This window comes from Mytilus edulis, chromosome 1, assembly GCF_963676685.1.
Source record: "Mytilus edulis chromosome 1, xbMytEdul2.2, whole genome shotgun sequence".
Classification (NCBI taxonomy): Eukaryota; Metazoa; Mollusca; class Bivalvia; order Mytilida; family Mytilidae; genus Mytilus; species Mytilus edulis.
Genome location: NC_092344.1, coordinates 62,631,302 through 62,652,601, shown reverse-complemented (window position 1 = coordinate 62,652,601; position 21,300 = coordinate 62,631,302). Strand labels below are relative to the sequence as shown.

Below are 21,300 nucleotides of genomic sequence, written 5' to 3'. Positions count from 1 at the left end.
TTAACGGAGGTGTCGGCTAGCTTGCTTTTGTATAAGAAAAGAAAAACAGAGAGTCAAAATAAAGTGTAGATGACTTGTCAGAGATAGACCTGCTTCAATACACCAATTGATATCCATCGAAGCGGAAAAATATTAATTTGTATAACGTATTAATTATAATAAGTTCAAGCTCTTTCAAGGTTTGTTTTACAAATTTCCTATGTAATGCCGTAACTAAATTAATTACTTAAATTTATGGAACATGACTATAGGAAACCATTGACGAACTCATACTTTCACGAATAAATCATTTCCGCATCATAATTTGTCCGTATTTTTTTCATTATTTTTACATTAAGATATCTCCTGTAGAGAGAAGATTAATGGAGTGTCAATTTTTATTTACTTACTATTTTTTTCAAGTGAAGGAAGTTATTTGATTTTTGTTTACAACTCAATTATCCAAATACCTGACCTTTCTTAACTCCATGCCTAACTATAATGCACATGAATAAAAAACACATAACCCATAATATTAAATCTCAATCGATTTCAGTACCTTCAAAATTTAGGTTTGTCTGAACTTAAAAAATATTCATTGATATATAGTACCAGGACTTATTCATATGCAAATGTAATGCCCAATATAATATCTTTTTCGATTCAAAAAAGGGGCATTACCATCTATGGCACATGGTTTGTATTTTTAATCTTAAGTTGTACTCTCTTTACTGGTATAAGAGGGTGGTAAAGGGGGGGGGTGCTAGCACGAAAAAAACGTGAAATAAGACATAATTTCACGTTGAACTTGAAATAGTTTCTGTAATGAACGTTGCACGAAAAATAAATACTTTTAAGTGAACCTTCTGTGACTGACAAGTCACTGTCTTCTTGTATATATTAACTCTTTGTTTTACTTGATATTCCTGATTTAGTATACACATTTATGATATAATTGGTTTACAGCTTTTAAAAAAGTTTTTCTTGACGATCCCTGCCGAGTGTTTGAATTTTTTTGAAAAAAACAAGCACGCAAAATAAGACTTTGAAAATCATGATGCACGTAAAATTAAATAAGCAGAACACGTTGAACGAGGCTTCCGTCTTGCACGACTGAACGTCAAATAAAAAAGTAAAAACATGTTGAACGTGAAATAAAAAACTGCGATCACGTTACACGAAAATAACCCTTTACCACCCTCGTATAACATTCTGTCAAAGAATCATTGTATAGAACTTGAATATTATACTGTGGTTTTATTCAATATTATGGTAACTAATTTTTGTTGGTACATGACCATAAGAACAACCCTACTGAAAATGTACTTGGGATTCCAGTGGGATACCATTGGGATTCACTTGAATCCCAGTGGGGGAAAAAAATCCGGTGGAATCCCACTGGAATGTTTTGGAGTGTCAGTGGAAGCCCAATGGGAAGTTTATCCCGATGATATCTCAGTGGCATTTCCACTGGATTATTTCTATATTTTCCAGTGGAAATTTGTACTTGGTCATTCCTAATTATCCCACTGGAATTTGGACATGTGTTTTTTATAAACATATAATTCCAGTGGGATGTTTGACTTGTCGAATTTTCATTATAAAAAATTTCAATGAATTTAGCTGATAATTAAATGATGATGGACCTGAAAAATGTTATGTGTTGCTATTTATATACATGTACATTTAAACATGTATAAAGTGACTAGAATATATATACTTATTTCACTAACAGTATTTAAGACAATTTAATTTTGAATTTTTCAACAAAGGAGTTGCACTCAGGTAATTAAAATTTATTTATTTTCAAGTACAATTAATTATTACGTCTATCTCTATATTTAGTTAAGTATTATATCATGATTATACACAAATATTATTTCCAAGCAGTCTCTTTCTTATCAATTAGTAATAGAAATGTTATGTGCCAATCTGTTTTCAATTTGCCTCTGTGAAATGGACAGGAAATGATATGTACACACTCAATGGGGCCCAATGAAGGAGACCACATGTCTTTGTATATTTCTCTTAAATTTCTACAGTTCAAAATATAAAAATAATAGATAAAAGTTGGTAAATATCAGTTATTTGTTATTATATATATCAGATATTTAAGATTAAGGTAATTAATAGTATGCTTAGGAAAACATTGCAAGAAATCAAACAACTCCCTATAGATACAACCCCAACACTGGTCAGATTCAAAATTTGAACTTGCAGCCATTACAAGAAAAGATGTCTTATTTATCTTGACCAAAATATGAATTTTACCATGGATGTAGAGTTGTGGACTAAAATTTAAAAGAGCCAAAGTTATATTCTATTAAAATTAAAAAGTGAAGATGTATTTTTCTGATGACATGACTATTGGATTTGTGAAAATTGATGTTTTCATATTTTTTGGATTAAATCTTCTGGTAAGTACTATTAAATTATGAATAAGTATTTCAACCTTTTTGAAAATTATGAAACTATCAATTTCCTTCAAATAAATTGTGACCATGTAGGATCAAGAAAATAACTATAAGACCATGCATTTTTTGCATATACATAATTACTATTGGATTGTCACAGTATGACACATGACTAATATATCTTTAAGACAATCTCTTCAATAAAATATTATTCAATAGTAGCTAGTTTTCGCAAAATTGGAGATCTGTAGTATGACTGTAATAATTTAATATATATAGAGACATCTTTTCCAAAAAAGCAAAAAGTATTATCTTTTAAAACTTAATTAGTACATATGTACTCAATTATCATGATTGTGGATCCCACTGGAATTATTGAAATTTCATTGGGATCCCACTGGGATTTTAAAAATATCACTGAGATTCCACTGGAATCCAAGTGGGATTTTTGAAAAAATATCACTGAGATTCCACTGGAATCCAAGTGGGATTTTAAAAAATATCACTGAGATTCCACTGAGATTCCACTGGAATCTTCTAAAAATCCCGACAAAATTGTCCAGTGGAATTCCAGTGGGAACCAGTGGAATTCCCAAGTGAGATTTATGTGGGATTTCAGTGGAATTCCACTGATTATTTTTAGTAGGGAAGCATGTGTCCACATTGCACGCCCACTCACACTATGTTCAGTGGACTGTGAAACTAGGGTAAAACTTGGCTTTATTCAGTAAGCAATTATTAATCATTATTTTATTCTGAAAACTACCATATGACATTGTCCAATAAAGACATGCCTTGCAACCTTCGAATGTCAAATCTAAAAGAATCCCCAAGCTATGACTACAGGTAGATGTTACTTCATCAGAAGACAAAAATCAAGCAAGGTGACTCCATTTATTTAAGCGAAAATAAGAACATTTATCAACATATATAAGCTTAGAGATTATACCATTTGGTAAAATTTAGTAATGAATTCCCATTTGCTTGTAATATAAACCTTAGAAGATGAAGTATGAGTGCCAATGACACTACTTTCCACCAGAGACCAAATGACGTAGTAGAAATTGCCAACTGTACGTCACCATACGACCTTGAATGGCAGTTACACTCAAAGGTTTCGTGTTTGTGCAATACACTCATAGTGACCAGCAAAATTAATATGGAACAGGGCAAAAATGTAGACCTGTGAGTCCACATGGCTGACGGCCAAAGATATTTATCAGGAAGACAAGAAACATGAGACAACACTTGGAAATCATGATACAGTTAAACTTGTACCGTTTTGTGTCTCAATATATGAACTTTCATTTCACCTGAAATAAATCATAATTTTTAAATTGACACAAATCCAAACTTTTGACAGCTAAATTCGTATGAGAGAGCGGCTTTGCAGGGTGTCTGAGATAATAAAGAAAGAAGATTTATGTAGTTTACTGAAGGATAGATTGATCGAACATCTATCATTTAAAATTGGTAATACAAGCACATTCTATTCAGGTTAAAATTCAATTTCCTCCCAAAACAAAAGATGTCCGCTTTCTAAGGTATTTCACAATGAAATATCAACACAGGTAAAAACTTGCAATAGATAATTATATCCTTGTTAATATTACAATTTGGTTGTAACAGAAAACTTTAAATGCACCTCAAGACTACTTATCAAAGGTTTTATTTATTTTACTTCAATATTTAATTTCACCTTAAATTTTCTAGAAAATCCTTTCAAGTTTGGTTTTGATAACCTTAGCTTATTTTTCTGTATTTGTATGTAATTATATTATTATAGTTATTTAAAAAGCTTGATGACAGTGAGTGTATCTTGGATACTTCAAATGGCGTTTATCCAAGATCTGGGTACATTTTGAAAACTTCATACAAAAGATTGATACTAGTGAGAATTTTAGGGGTTATACATTGATGTGACAGCAACCCAGCAATATAAAACCAGAAAAGACATGTACAGAATTTTAAAACAGAGAAGAGAATAGGGTTCTTTATTTCTGTCATAGTTCTCTAATTTTCACGCCACAATTAAAAATATTTTGGTTTGCCCAAACCCTACCCAAAGGTTGAGGCAGTGGGTATAGGTAGGTAGGCATTTTCTTTTTTTTTCTTCAAAAAAAGAAATTGAAGTATCAGGTGTTTATTAGTCTTCATGCCTATCTGATTAAAAAAAAACTTCTTCAAATCAACACAAAAAAAAGAATTTGAGTAGGCAGCTTTTTTCCGGGTAGGTAGGGTTTGGGCAAACAAACCTATTCTTTTTTATGGCCTCACTTGTTTGGCTTAGCACTCTTAATTCCTAATGCATGTTATATTCTAGCAACTTATTTTCTTCTTTTTTTTGCCAAAATTTTCTCTATTCTCTAATTTTTGTGTGCCAATAAGTATACATATTTTTCCATTATTCTCTTCTCTAACCCCTTAATGACTCCCCACACAAACTCATTTAAGTTGATGGACAGTTGATATTAAAAGACGAAAGAAAATGTATGACTAACTGACTAAGTCCATGACTTGTTAGGTATAAAGAATCAAATCAGACAAGTTTGTGCTTCTCATTTTTTGATAGTTTGTTTTTGATAATTCTATGTTTGACACAGTTTTCTAGTAAACAAAACTTCACTGAAGTAAAGATAATACTGTTATTATTGAAACATAACTTATGAAACGAAGTGGAAAATGTCCCCGTAAATTACCTATTAAAGTCTCTTTATCCATTTAAAATAAACAGTTAGAGTTAAATTCTCTTCAATTTACCAAGTTAAATAAGTTTTTAAAGTTCCCATTGTCCAAATCTGTCAGTCTCTATATAATGCCCTACTATATTATAAACTAAAGAGATGTAAGCTTCTAACCGGGGACAAAAAGACGTAGAATATCGTGTCAATATTTACATAAAAAGAACAATTTCATTACACTGGTCATTTCTATGTGTCATGATTCCAAAGTATAAGAATGTTGTTTATTTTTTGTGGGGATTTTAATGAGTTATACACAATGTCAATATTGTTCAATAGGTTCTCAACCTCAACAAGTAAGAAAGGATTTCAAGTGAAATCCCAAATTAGATACACCGACCTAAATAAGTACCAATCTTTGTACTTTTATACATGAAAAACAAAAATTCTTTCTTTTTTAAATATCTTTAAATTTTTCACACAGTCTTGAGAATTGTCTCAAATCTGTGATATATATTGTGACTGACATCTTATGTTAACTCAATAATCCAGCTAGGGTTCAATATAAAATTTATAAAGAGCTAGCCATTCTGGCATCAATTGAAATTCAGATCTTTATGTTTTGTGTTTTTACCCAGAACTCAGTTTGATGAACAATATTACCATATGATTATTTAAAACATGTTAAGCACTTGTTAATTAAACATTTGACATGTTTGGTATAGTAACTTATGACTTCCAAAATCTTAACAAGCCCTCTAAGATGTCTTTCCAGATTTTAAGTTGTTGTTTTGCTGTCTCATCAATGTAAGAAGATGTGGTGCCAATGAGACAACTCTCCATCCAAGTGAAGGTGACGCATCTCCTTTTATATATTTCTATGTTACATATTCTACATATAATCCCGTCTCTTTTGTGACTTAATGTATAATATAATTTTGTATACTGTGGATTCATTATTATTCGTTGGATACCATTTTTCATGGTTTTCATGGGTACAGATGAACCACGAAATTAAATGTTCAACGAATACAAAATTTTCATAGGCTTTGTATACAGAGATCGTCAAAATCATGAAATCAAATATCCACAAATATGCAAGTTTTTAGCAATCCACGAAAATTGATACTCACAAAAATAAATGAATCCACAGTTATAATATGATCATGTGATTCCTGCCACTGCTTTAAATAACTATTAAACAATTAACGATCAACATTATTGAATATTTAAATACGTAATTCCAATTTATGAAGAGTTATGTAATTATACTTTCATAAATAATTTGTAATTATATCATATGAAATAAAGTTTATGAATTAGGGAACCATATATAGACACTTACAAAACCAATATATTGACATCCAAACTTTCTTTCGTATTTTAAATGAAAATAAGTACCTCATACATAAATGTATTAATTTCTCTTTCTTTTTCTTTCATTCAACTTTATTTTAATGCTTTGTTTTACAAACTTTAATATACTTTGTTATAGGCCTGTCAAGACCCATGACATTTCAAATAGAACCCTTACACAGAGGCAATGTTGAATAGGATTTTGATGCTGAAATTTATTACATCAGATAGAGTATTGTTTATTCAGAAATTTACAACTGATTGATTGTTTAGTGTTTAACACCACCTTCAGTTCTATCGACTATAGCATGACTCCTTGTTTAATTGGTGGAGGACCATGAGAAGTAACCAGAAAGAACCACAGATCTTTGGCAGGAGAACTGACAATCCTTGACAAAAAAAAATTGAAGTTAAATACACCTTCTATCTTTTAAAGAAATCTTTCACAGGTACATGCCATTTGACAACAAGAAAATTAAAAAGTTAACATATCCATTAGCACATAGCTTCAAATTATCATGTTATATCATTTAAGTAAATTCATTCACGGAAAAATCGTTAATCTTTTATCTTAAATACTGATGACATATATGAAATGCGAAGTCATGTTAGAAACCTCAATTTGCAAATCATTCTATTAAGCTTATAAACCTTATTACATAAGACAGGATAGTGATAATTTGCATATTCAGAGACTAGAAAATTGTGCATTATGTTAAACTGCTTTAAATGATAAAATGGCTAACAAAAGATACCAAATGTATAAATCTAAAAGAGTGGAAATTTTATACTTCGCTATCGTATTCTACCTATAAATCATAAATAATAAACGTGAAAGATTTCTTTTTGTAAGGTATTTTGTATTTTACGCAACTTGATAATTCTTGGGTAATAAATAATTCAGACATGTTTCTCCGCTTTAAGGTCTTTACAAAAAGAACGAGTTTACAAGTCAGCTGGTATTATAACCCTGGGTTTATGTCGAATAATTAATTGCAAAGATAATGAAAGACCGAATTACTGCACATTTATTTGTGATTGAAAAGACCGATAAAGTAATTCGTGCGTGCAAATTAATTGTAGAACGCAACTCCATTCAGAAAACTCATTTACACTTTAATGGAACATAATGTTATTTATACTAGTACTCTTAAGTTTAATGTACATCAGAGAATTAATTGAAAAGATTCAGTACACTATCAATAGAAAGTTTTATAAAATGTTTGTACGAAAAACTGAATAAACTTATGAATATATATCAGTCTGATGTAGGCTGTTTAAATATTTTGACTTTTGTTACCTAACCCTACCTAGTTTTCACTTTTAAATTCAATATTTTGATTTAGATTAAGGTAGAATTCTATTATGGGTGGAATCAGAAAAAATGAAGATTTTAACATATTGGGGCATATTGTTTCCCCCATTATATTTAGGAAAGTAAATTAAATGTCAAACCAACAAGTTCAATACCAGCTAACTTGCAGCCAAATTTCATTTAGATATCTTGTACCAGCCAAAAGTTTTATTAAAAAAACATGTCAAATTTGTCAGGAGTGTGACGCTTTTTGTGTGACAGGATTTTTTTTTAATAATTTACATGTTGAGTAAAAATTATTATGATGAATGCATGTATATGAAGATGGTTTATAATCATTCTTCAATACTAGGTTTTGTAGATTATAGATTGGTGTTATCATTGCACAAATATTATGTAAATAAATATACATTGTGAAAAGGTATGTACCAAAAATTAATATTGGCAAAATTTGATAATTTCTAAATTAAAGTGTTATGGTTGTATTTTAAAGGAGTATTTGTGTGTAAAACTGGTAAGTATTTATTGTATACATGTATAAGCTATCCATAAAAGGCTATACAGACATCCTGAGGTGCATAATTCACATATTGGATTAACTTCTATACAAGCACCCAAAAATGTCAGGAGTGTGACAACTGTCTTTAAACATGTACCAAAGAATACATAGGACTTAAATATGTTCTTCTTCTTTATTTTTCAGTAGTGGCTATTCCAAAGAGAAGAAAAAAATTTATTACAACTGTGATATGTTTATATCATAGATGTGGGAGTGCATTATATATGTCAGGAGTGTGACGCTTTTTTTAAGGCATTTTCTGTTAATTCATAATTTCACAAGGACAAGTTCAACAGGTTTCTTTGTGTTAGAAATGTTAAAACAAAGTTATATTCCTATCATTTACCTCTTAAATGTGTTATTTATCATGATTGTTTTGACACAATAAGTTTTAATTAGTCATTTTTCTATTTTTTGTGCACAGTAATGCAAATTTATCAAAGGAAATAAGTGTGTACAACTATAAAATCATATAGGAAAGTGAGGAAATGAATTTTGTACAAAATAGAACAATCATTTTGAATTTAAAAGGTATATTTAAAGATGTTTCAAGGATTAACCATTCAGATGTAATTCGTCACACTCCTGACATGAACTTAACAATTTAAGAAAAATATGAAAATTAGCTTTATTTTTAGGACAGATAGTTGAAAGACAGCTAGTAATTTAGAAACTTTTGGTAAATCTTCCATTCCTTAAAACATCCACTAGACTTGCTGACATGAGCCAGGCAAAATTATCTGGAAGAAATGATTCAAAGAAAGAGACTTGGAAAGAGAAAACCCGCAAATATTGGCTGAATATAAAATTAAAAAATTATCAGAGGAAGTTGGACAATCTTAAACAAAATAAAAAACTACAAAACCATGCTAACAAAAAAAGGCTTAAAGAAAGAAGAACTTTGAATTCCAAATTTGATAAACAATATAAAGAAAAACAAAGGCAGTAGCAGAAAAAACAGTAGAAAAAAAGGAAGAAAGATAAAAAAAGAAGTTGGGTTGAATAAGGACTTAGAATCGAACAAAAACAGCTCAAAAATTCAAATGAGAACAGATCTGTAACTGTGTCAGATTCCAGATCTACAGTGAGAAAACCTGCACAACACACAAGAAAACAACTGCCACAAAACCCAAATGCTTGGACGAGTTCTTTGAAACACATCATAAAAAATGCTACACCCAGAAGGGCCTTCTAGAAGGGATCATTTATAAGCATTTTTGTTTTGTTTGTAATTGTTTTCTTGTTTGTTGTGCAGGTTTTCTCACTGTAGATCTGGAATCTGACACAGTCACAGATCTGTTCTCATTTTAATTTTTGAGCTGTTTTTGTCGATTCTAAGTCCTTATTCAACCCATCTTCTTTTTTATCTTTCTTCCTTTTTTTCTACTGTTTCTCTGCCACTGCCTTTGTTTTTCTTTATATTGTTTATAAAATTTGGAATTTGAAGTTCTTCTTTCTTTAAGCTTTTTTTTTGTTAGCTTGGTTTTATAGGTTTTTATTTTAAGATGGTCCAACTTCCGCTGATCAATTTTTAATTTCAGATTCAGCCAGTATTGGCGAGTTCTCTCATTCGAAGTCTCTTTCTTTGAATCATTTCTTCTAGAAAATTTTGCCCTGCTTATTTCAGCAAATCTGGTAGATGTTTTAAGGAATGGAAGGTTTACCAAAAGTTTCTTCATTTTACTAGCTGTCTTTCAATTATCTGTCCTAAAAATAAAGCTAATTTTCATATTTTTCTTAAATTGTTAAGTTCATGTCAGGAGTGTGACGAATTACATCTGAATGGTTAATCCTTGAAACATCTTTAAATATACCATTTTAAATCAAAATAATTGTTCTATTTTGTACAAAATTCATTTCCTCACTTTCCTATATGATTTTATAGTTGTACACACTTATTTCCTTTGATAAATTTGCATTACTGTGCACAAAAAATAGAAAAATGACTAATTAAAACTGATTGTGCCAAAACAATCATGATAAATAACACATTTAAGAGGTAAATGATATGAATATTACTTGGTTTTAACATTTCTTACACAAAGAAACTTGTGGAACTTGTTCTTGTGAAATTATGAATTGACAGAAAATGCCTTAAAAAAGCGTCACACTCCTGACATATATAATGCACTCCCACATCTATGATATAAACATATCACAGTGGTAATGATTTTTTTTTCTTCTCTTTGGAATAGCCACTTCTGAAAAATAAAAAAAATAAAACATTTAAGTCCTTTGTATTCTTTGGTAGATGTTTAAAGACAGTTGTCACACTCCTGACATTTTGGGGTGCCTCTCTTTGTGTTTTTTTTAAATGGTCCTAAAAAGAAAGTCCTGTTCTATGGGTAAAGATATCAGAAATTGAAATCAATGATATAGCAATGTGTTTAGTGATTTTTTTGTGAAAGTTTAAAGCATTTTTCAATCTTTATAAAATATGTAAGGAGTGTGACAAAATACTGAAAATAGAAGGCTTTTTCTACATACAATTACATTAAAACGGTACAATGAAATGACATTTTGTTTTTTGCAAATGATCACAAAATCTCAGGGCTTTCAAAGTTTACTATTGTAACTGAAATATATTAAGATTCTTTTTATTGGCAAAAACTTCAATCACTAGTTACTATTATTTTTTTCAAATTAAGCTATTCAATTTGATTGTTATTATATGATTTAGCAGAAAAGATGGAAATTTTGGTTTTAAAATTTTCCTTTTTATATTGACTTTCATTTGAAAAAGGTCTGAGCAATGTTTTCTTGACTGTTTTATTACCAAACTTGTTTTTAAGTAGTATGGTTTCTGTTAAATATTTTTGAGATGTATGCTATTAAAATTTAAGATTATTCAATGTGTCTGTTTCGTTCGGCCTGAAACTTTGGAATTATAAAATTTAAAGTATTGGTAATAGGGCAAGACAAAAAGAAATACAAAATATTAAGTTTGAAATTGGACCCCCCATGTCACACTTTTGCTTCATTTTTTCTGATTCCACCCTTATATTTTCTGTTTACATTTTGGATCGAATAACAACTTTTCTTTGTGTACAATAACTGTAACACATAAACTTGTCCTTCAAAATTTGATACATGTACAGCATTAAGAAATGAAAAACATAGGCTCCAACTATCTCAAAGGGGGTGGGGAAGGGGTCTAAAAGTACAAATTTAGGTACAGAAGTCCAGCTGGTGTTTTAAAAAAAAATCCCATATTTATATATTGATTTACGAGAATCTATAATCATTCATATATGTCATAGCAAAATCACAACTCATTTGAATATATTTTCAAGCTATCATGACATCATATTCAGACATTAACCACATGGGAGATCATTCATACTATTATAGGTAAATAGATCCATACGGTTTTTACAGACATCTGAGCAATAGATGAAAATTTATGACCCATACCAGCAGCACGTCTGTGTATAACTTTATATAGGAAAAGACCCCCTGTGCACTTTCTTCCTATTTTATAGAAAAATTCTGTTTTAAACATCCTGACAGTTTATAAACGTCATTCAGTTTTCTCATTTTTTACCGAAAAAAACAAGACTGAAATTTCAAACTGTACACCTACATAAATTAAAAATATATCTAGACACAAACTATAAAATTTTATTTGATTTGACATATTTTTCAAAGTAATTAATCAACAATAGAGAATTTTTAATATTACTGCAAACTTTGCATAGTAAATAGAAAGTGAAATTTAACTAGTCTTTTCATTAGACCACCTATCTGATGACACAGCTGTCAACTAACTATACAAATCTTCTGACCTAACTGTCAACTAACTATACAATAAGGATAGCTGCCTATGTATACATGATAATGACAGCCTCACTATGAAACAATGGAAACAAATTGAGAAGACTAACACCTTAGCCTAAGGTATCACTGTTAACTATAGTTACCTATCTTCATGTTACACTGAAGAAAAGATAAGTATTTTGTTTGTGAAACACTTACTTTCCGAGGGGGTTAACACTGGCATCCACATTTCTGAGGTATTTACAACATTTGATATTCTCTGGCATATCAATAATCCCTGTAAAATATAATAGCATATTATGTATAAGGGACAAAATGACATTGAATTATAATTTCTTTCCACTCATTTGTGTTGCTAATTCTCCATTTTTCTATGTTGAGTTTTGTGTACTATTATTTGTCTTTGTCTTTTCCAGCCATGGCCTTTTCAGTTTATTTCGATTTATGAGTTTGAATGTCCCTCTGGTATCTTTTGCCCTTCTTTCCCCCTAAATGTACATAGAGCTTTTTAGAGCTGGCTATAGATGCATTTTTGCACCTGTCCCAAGTCAGGAGCCTCTGGCCTTTATTAGTCTTGTATTATTTTAACTTTTAGTTTCTTGTGTACAATTTGGAGTTTAGTATGGTGTTCATTATCACTGAACTAGTATATATTTGTTTAGGGGCCAGCTAAAGGACGCCTCCTGGTGCGGGAATTTCTCGCTACATTGAAGACCTGTTGGTGACCCTCTGCTGTTGTTTTTTATTTGGTTGGGTTGTTGTCTCTTTGACACATTCCCCATTTCAATTCTCAATTTTATGACAAGTATTAGAACATCCCAAATTATATAATTGGCTGAGAATTTTGAGAAAGATATAGAATTAACAGAAAAATTATACAGCAATCATTATTTATAAAATACAAAGGTTAACAGAACCAAATTTACTAATCTCTTATAAGAGCATAATGTGTTTTCATAATCTTTGAAGCAAACACTTTTAGTAAATCTACATATAAATAACATAACAGACCACTTAATCTTTATATTTTTTTACTTTGATCAGAGTGTGAACCACTAAAATAGACCCTTTTAACTTATAAACAGACCAACAGTATTTATATTACAATATATTTTCTGGTTTGATGTTATCTTTTGAAAGGACCTTCTAACAGAGATTTAAGATCAACTTAATCCAAAATATGTAAAACGTGAGTGTAAAAGTATGACAAATTGCATCAAATATAAAGTTTGAAATTTGTAATTCAGTGGTCGCTGTTTGTTGCTGTATATCATATTTGGTTTTTTCCTGTATTTTTTATACATAAATCAGCTTGTTAGTTTTCTGATTTGAACCGTTTTACATTTTTCATTGTAGGGTCTTTTATAGCTTTCTATGCATTGTGGGTTTTGCTCATTGTTAAAGGCTGTACAGTGACCTATTGTTATTAACTTCTACATAATTTGGTTTGAGATAGAGAGTTGTCTCAATGGCAATCATACCACATCTTCTTACCATATTTTTATATTAGTCACTGAGTGAGTCTTAAACACCTATAACCTATAACAGCTCATGCCCAACTACAAATATGCCTTAATTTTCATGCATGGACCTTTATTTTCTTATTACTTTTTGGTCACATGATTTTCTTTTACCTACCATTTTTACTAAGGTCAAGTTCTTCAAGGTTAACAAGACTGGCAATGGCAGGAGGTATCTTTGTAATCTCATTATCACTGATGCTTAACTTTCTAATCCCATGACAATAAAATAGTTCCTGTAAATATACATATATTTTAAATTTAATTTAAGCAGCTTCTTCCATTTTAAATACATAAAAGTCTACAAAAAATAATAATCCTTAATTTGCAATTTCAAAACATTTCATTTCTTTTTTTATGAAAGGGACGTCTGAGATTCAAAGTCGATAGAACTTGCTTCAATTGTGAAAATTTCCAAACAAGGTTTCTATAAACTAAAAAACTTGTGTAACTTGAAAATCAATAGGATATCATATAGTTAGTTCTACAAAACATTCAATTGGTGACACAGAATAAAATCGCTGTAATAAGTCCTTAGAGAATCAATGAAAAAAACTGATTGCAGTGTAAAAATTGTGAAAACTCAGATATACTACTTCATTCATGACATTGTACCTGTATGAAATCCTTTTAAAATAAATATATTATTTCAGGGTTCAAAATTGATTCTAGACATGCTAAAGGTAAAAGGTCAAGGACTTTTTTAATTTACAAATCAAAAGACCTCTTTCACAGGTGTGTTAAAAAAATACTCTCATAAGTGAAACTTGTGGAAGGTCAGGGACATTTGGATTCCACATATAAAAGGTTCATCTTTGAAATTAGAAGGTCAAGGACTGCAGAACCCAAGTTATCTGCACCCCACAAGTGCATACATTCCCCAAAATTTCAACAGTATCCACTGTGAAAATCAACAACAAGAGTCACATTTTCATCTGAGTGTCCTGCACAAAAACCTATAGCTAACATGCTATGGGTTTGTTTCCACTAATTTTTATATTCATGACATGATGTAAACAAACATGTTCTATTGATTATCAATACACATTGAATCAGTAATTCAAAGGCAGTCAGACCTGAGTATAAAACTTACCCTTGGAAGATCTCGTATCTGATTGGAATCTAAATATAGATCTTCTAAGGTTCGCTCAACATTAAAAACTTCTGCAGGGACATCAGTTAAACTAAAGTGACGATAATCTAATTCTCTAATATCTTCCTCAATCTGAGGCTTTAGGCATGGACACTTTTTTACGAAACCTGCCATTTTCCTTCCTGAAAAAAATAAATTTCAATCTTTATATATAAACAAAATGCTCATACCATTGTTCTTTAATATAAATATAATGATGTATGAGCGCTATTAATGAGACAATTCTACATCCAAGTCAAAATGTATACATTGTACAAGTTAACAATTCAATAGGTCAAAGTACAGCCTTCTACATAGAGCCTTGTTGGCTCACTCTCAACAGTTATTTAGCTGTAAAAGGTCCCAAAATCTTAATTTTCAATACTGCAAAAGTCCATCAATATATATATATATGTATAGATCATTATTGTTACTAATAAGCATCTTGATGTTAAGACAAAAACAAAATGTTCAATAACCATTTTTACTTTAACCTTATCGATAATCATTGATAATCAATTGATGGGAAAATTTTCTTAATTCATAGTCCATGAAAATATCGTATATATATATCACATGCATTATATGTATCAAATCACATGACATTTTCTTCTTCAATAGTTAATACCCTTGTTACACGCATGATGTTTTTCAATACAGTCCAATAACTAGCCGAAACATTACTCTGTGTAAATTTATGTTCTCATGAAAATAATCTCTAATCCTCCATGATCCTCCCATGGTCTGATTTATTCAATCATTCTTGTAACAAGTATGAAATTGACCGCAAAAATTTATGAGTTTAAATCCAAGTTAATTAAAGTTAAAGATCTTTGAAACTTTTAATTAATGTTACAGATTAAAATATCAAACCAAAATCTACTTTCAGATACTAATCCACCATTAGGATAAGGACAAATTCAGATCACATAGCCTTGAGAAAATTAAAACCAAACCCTAAAACATGTCTTGAACTGTAGATAAAAATTAGTCCTTTTGACTAATTTATAAATAAATAGTAGTTCACGCCTAAATCGTGAAAGTTATCAGGTATGATAAAACAGAAATATTTTAAATCATTATATGGAGATCATGAAATTTTAACATAATTTTGAAAATTAACACAGAATTTTTTAACAAAATTTTGAATCTAAACAACCTCAGAGGTCACAGCATTACTTTGACCAAAAAATGTATGTTCATGAACAAATGTACCTTTTCATATATTGAAACTATCATAACTGTACCATGTGTACTGGACAGAGAAATACCATTCATATGAAACAAATTATACTGAAGTTGTGGTTTTTTTTTCAAATCAATTAATAAATTGTAAATATATTTATCAACAATGTCATTATAAAAGTGAATGTCATGCAGTGAAAGATGATATATTTCCCAAAATAACAAAATTTGACTTTATAATTATAGTGTATTAAACATATCATTCTATATTATACAATTGTGACATATATATAATCCCAGATATTCACATGCATTTGAGGTATCTTTATAATCCTAGATCTGCAATACATTTATGGCATATTAATGTAACCCAAGATATTCACATATAGTTGTGGCATTATAAATAATTCAATCCCTGATATTTACATACATGAGGACCTTCTGCTGTCGTCTGCTCTATGGTCGGGTTGTTGTCTCTTTGACACATTCCCCATTTCCATTTTCAATTTTATGACATAAATTTGTGGCATTTATAATCACATATATTAGTGGCTTCAGTATTTCCAGATGTTCACAACATATAGTCTTGACATGAGGATATCTTTTTTGTATTAATTATGAATTATATTCTGACTTAAAATACTAAATGTTTCAAGACTATAACATTTATAAATGATATGTCAATATATGTATCACTGAGCATGAATTGAAAAGTCAGTTCCAGAGTGACTAACATTGCTTCAGTGCTAGTAGATCTAAAAACAACCAACACACTTGACAACACATCGATGATGTGATATCACTGTAAAACAAGTGGTAATTACTGGCGATTAGAAGCTATAGAACTTTGTTTTATTACCCTGTCATTATCAATTAAGGCCAAATAAAAATATATGTGACAAGATAAGTGTGGTTCCAGTGACCCTACCTTCCCTACTTTTTGTTTTGAAATTAGCCTACCCTATTGATTTTATTGTCATTTTTCATTAAGCACTGTGCTCACATAGACTCAATGTAAAAAAAAAACATAAAATAAAAAAAATCCTTACCTACCTACCATAACTTTTTTCAGATGTAACTGGAACCACACAACCATGGTATGATTGCCCATGAAACAACTATCCGTATTCAATTATAGGCAACTATACAGTGCCTTCAACATTGAGAAAAACCCATAACATTTAATCAGCTTTCATACACTGTACATGTATTCAATCTATGGAAAATACAGACAGATATTTCAGACTGGCACACCCATAATCTCCATCAATGAGAAACATACATGTACTTTTTAAAATCAACTAAAACTTCACGGTTGTCCCTTTTAGCTATGTATACTAAGTAAATATATATTTACATGTACTTTTAAAATGGCTCTGGGTATGCAAATCTAGAGATATAGGTATCTGTCTGTCTAAAACACAAGACACTTAAGTGTCTGATTGTGATGAGTACCACTTATTGACATAAAAACAGCATAAGACAGACAACAGACATGTACATCTGCACTTTAAGTCTGTATCAAATAATTATTTCACAAACAGTTTTTTAATCATACAAAACAAGACATCAAAATTAAAAAGTTTTTAATCTCCTTCTTTAAAATCAATTTTTGACTGAAATCCAATTACTTTATATTGGATTAGTTTATAATCCCATTAAAATCTCTATATATACATAACTTCTTTTAAGACAGGTGTATATAAAAGCAAATATATATGTAGGATGGAAAATCAAAATTCACTTGAATTAGACATAAAGTTGTAAAAGATTGTCACACACAAAACTTTAAGTTGAAATCAAGAGTTAATACGCTGACCTGAATTTATTGTTCCCGTAACTTACGCTGACCTGAATTTATTGTTCCCGTAACTCAAATAATTGATCGAAAATGATAGCCGAACAAAGCCGTAGGTCTGTCCCCCATCCTTGAGTAGTCTTATCGTCATATTTTCTTATATTAGAACTTAATGAACTTGAACAAAAATTTAATTATGGAATCATTAGTTTATTGACAGTTAAAGTCTTTCTTGTAATGTCAACATATGACAGAGTTCTTTGTTCCATTACGATTGGTGGCATCTATTGAAATGTATTAAGTCTACTTATTCATGTGTGAGAAGTCTGAATACCCAAACATTCTCTACCAGCATTAATCAGAGGTCATAATCATCAATTAAAAACATAGCATGATAATGAAACTCAAAAGTATGCTCTTGTTCTCAAGACGTAGCCAAATTATGGGTATTACAATTAAGTGTCTCTTAAATCAGCTCTTGTGCGGCACTCAAGTAAAGTTTATAAGTTTTTCACAAATACATGATCCAGTACCTTAAAATGTTTGCACTAATGTAAATGAGTAGAGTTAAATATAAAGCCAAAAGAATTCATACTTGGTCTAAATAAAACGATACTTAAATCGTTATTCAATAAATTTGTTCTTACAATGTGACTGATTCTAAAAGTTTTTTATGAACAGATTTTGTATTCTGAATGATCCTTTATTGGGAGTTAAATGTTCTAGATCTGCAACTTTTTATTTTTTGTATTTATCTATTTCACTGAACTAAAGTGCAATCTACAACTATTCTTGAACTAAAAAATTCTTTCAGTAAATCAGATTTCTTAAAATCTTATTCAAGAAATTTTCTGTAGCAGGTCATCAAGATAAAATATTTGAAACAATATTAAATTCTCTAAATATTTGTTATAAGCAGAAGGGAACCCCAAAGGTTTTACTATTTGGCATGACTAGAAGCCATGGATGAGGAAATACCATAAATTGGAATTGTCCGGCTTGTCCTGAAATCTCCTAAAAAAGTCACAATAGCACAACCAGTAGGGACAAGTTCAAAAATGTTCTGAGGAGTAGGTTTTTGTATAGTACATTTCCTTGTGAAGAATTTTGATATTTCTACATAACCCTTCAAGAATATGTTTTTTATTCATTTGTTAACAATGATAAATATGCCTTAAATGGCTTCTTATTTGCCAGCAGACATTAAACAAACAATTAAAAATCCTTCTCTTCTAAAATTGGCAATTTGGATATTTCTGAAAGCCCTTTTCATAATATCAGCTTATTTACATTTGAAAATACTTAACCTTAATTGTCCACTTACAAAACTTTACAAAGACTTATAAACTGTTCATAACAAGGTATATACATTGTAGTCCTGATATCAGCATATTTAATTCAATACAGAAGCAGGCACATGTCCAACATTGTCCAATATTTTATATAATACCAACACAGTGTGGAATGACAAATTAATTCCAACATCAAATTTATTACTGAGATAAAATCTGTGGTTATTGAAACCCTTCAATGCTATATAAGTTCTAATCATTCAGAATTTACAGATAAAATCCTGGGCCATCCAATAATACAAGTCCTATTATATTTTTATATTGGCTAGATCTATCGGTATTTAGCAATGTTTAGTATAAATATTTTAAAAGATTATTACACTTAGAAGAAATCATTAGGACCTGTGACTTAATAAGTAGCAATTTTCAAAAATAAAGATGTGGTATGAATGCCAATGAGACAACTTGTTAAAAGAGATGATCGTGTAGAAGGTAACACGGCAAACATAGGTCACTGAACGACCTTCAGCAATAAGCAAAACTTTTACCTTTAAAGCTTAAGGCTTATAGTAAGTACAAAAGGCGCTGAAATGACAAATACCAATCATTTCAAACAAGAAAACTAGCAGCCAAATTCATGATCAATCAATAGACAAAACCAATTGAATTCAGAAAACAACCTAGCTGTTTCATGTGATAAATTGTAATCAATTACACCTGATTAATGATTACAATTACAATCACCCAACGTCTGCATCACACTGTGATTGATTTATCATTGATTGCATAACATACATGTAGGAACCACATTGTTTGAGAAGTGTATATATCATTGTAGACAATAATTTCAGCCATATGATAGCTAATCGGGTCAATGTTAACAAGGTTAAGTTCAGTATGAACATTAGGATATGTATACAATAAATTTAATGTAGCCATATGATAGCTAATCAGATCAATGTCAAGTTCAGTATGAACATTAGAATTTGACATAAGACAACCACTGAGATTCCAGTTGGTTACTTTTAAACCAGATTTAGTATATTGCAAGTTTTGATGTTAAATGTCAAATCTCTGTAGAATATACATGAAAGACCAGATTTCACATTGAGTTGACATCTGAAATCAATTTCACATAATTCTAGAATGCAAGTTACACTTGCATTCATTTCATCTCATTTTCATTATTAAAACATGGCTGTTCACAGCATGAACAGGCACTGTAATGCTTGTGCTTAAATGTTTAGAACTGAAAATCAATGCAACAAAAAGTTACAATATGCAAAAGCTATGCATGATTTTGTGTCCTAGCTGACTTTAAACTTAACTAGAGCTGACCACGAAAATTAGATCATGGAAAAACAATAGTTAGATTTTGGATAGACTTAAATTTAATCATGGATGCCATTGGGATGATTGCTTTAACTTATTCTTTATAAAGTTATCAAGTGATTGTCATGTTTTAAGTCAATTCTTAACCTAATTAAATGAGCAACTTTATATTTAGTCTTATTATGGCAATTCTAGAGTTTAACAGGGGCGGATCCAGCCATTTTAAAAAGGGGGGTTCCAATTACATGTCGCCATTCAAATGCATTGATCGTCCAAAAAAAAGGGGGGGGGGGTTCCAACCCCCGGAACCCCCCCTCTGGATCCGCGCCTGGTTTAACCATTAGAGCATCCAAGATTATTTCAAATGTAATTGAAAATTCAGCTGATTTGAAAAACATAAAAAAAGTTTTTAGCTATAAAATTGTTCCAAATGGAAAATTTGAAAATTATAATTTCAAGATTTATGTTTGTCAATAAGCACCCTAGTCCTTTATGCATAAAAAGGGAAAACTTATATATTTACTCAAGGATAGTGAAAAACATAACATGCTTTTTGTCAATTCAAGTTTGAATAAATAAACATCCAGATGGCAATACACAATCATCCTTTTGTTTAACATTTTAAATTTTCTACTATTTCAATCAAAGTCAAATGATCCAAATCAGACTTATAATCTGACTTTACATATTTTATTATATTGATTACCGAGATTTTCCTCTTAAATCATCTTATGTTTTCAGTGTATTTCCAGTTGCCAAGACCTCACAAAGACAAGCGAACAAAAAAAATTGAAGGATGTTAAAAGAGCCTTTACATTTAGTTTGTGTAAATAACCCATATACATCTGTATATTACAACATAATTTAGTCACACAAACTTGCTCATCCAAATTACCTCAGACAGTAACCTGACACCATACAAAAATCACATTCATAATGCCCAATTTGAGGCCTATAATT

General features: G+C 30.2%; 1 protein-coding gene across 9 annotated transcripts in view; it reads right to left on the bottom strand.

Moving 5' to 3' along the window:
- LOC139486303 (leucine-rich repeat-containing protein 7-like) overlaps positions 1-21,300 on the bottom strand; it is a 74,267-nt gene that overhangs the window by 37,674 nt on the left and 15,293 nt on the right. For all 9 annotated transcript variants that reach the window (XR_011655550.1, XM_071271159.1, XM_071271140.1 and 6 more), the window contains exons 2-4: positions 14,695-14,876; positions 13,720-13,837; positions 12,280-12,358 (exon numbers count right to left, since the gene is read on the bottom strand). Coding sequence is in view for 8 of the 9 variants with exons in the window: in XM_071271129.1 (XP_071127230.1) it covers positions 12,280-12,358; positions 13,720-13,837; positions 14,695-14,876 (379 nt within the window). In the remaining variant the exon portion in view is untranslated. The remainder of the gene's footprint in view (positions 1-12,279; positions 12,359-13,719; positions 13,838-14,694; positions 14,877-21,300) is intronic.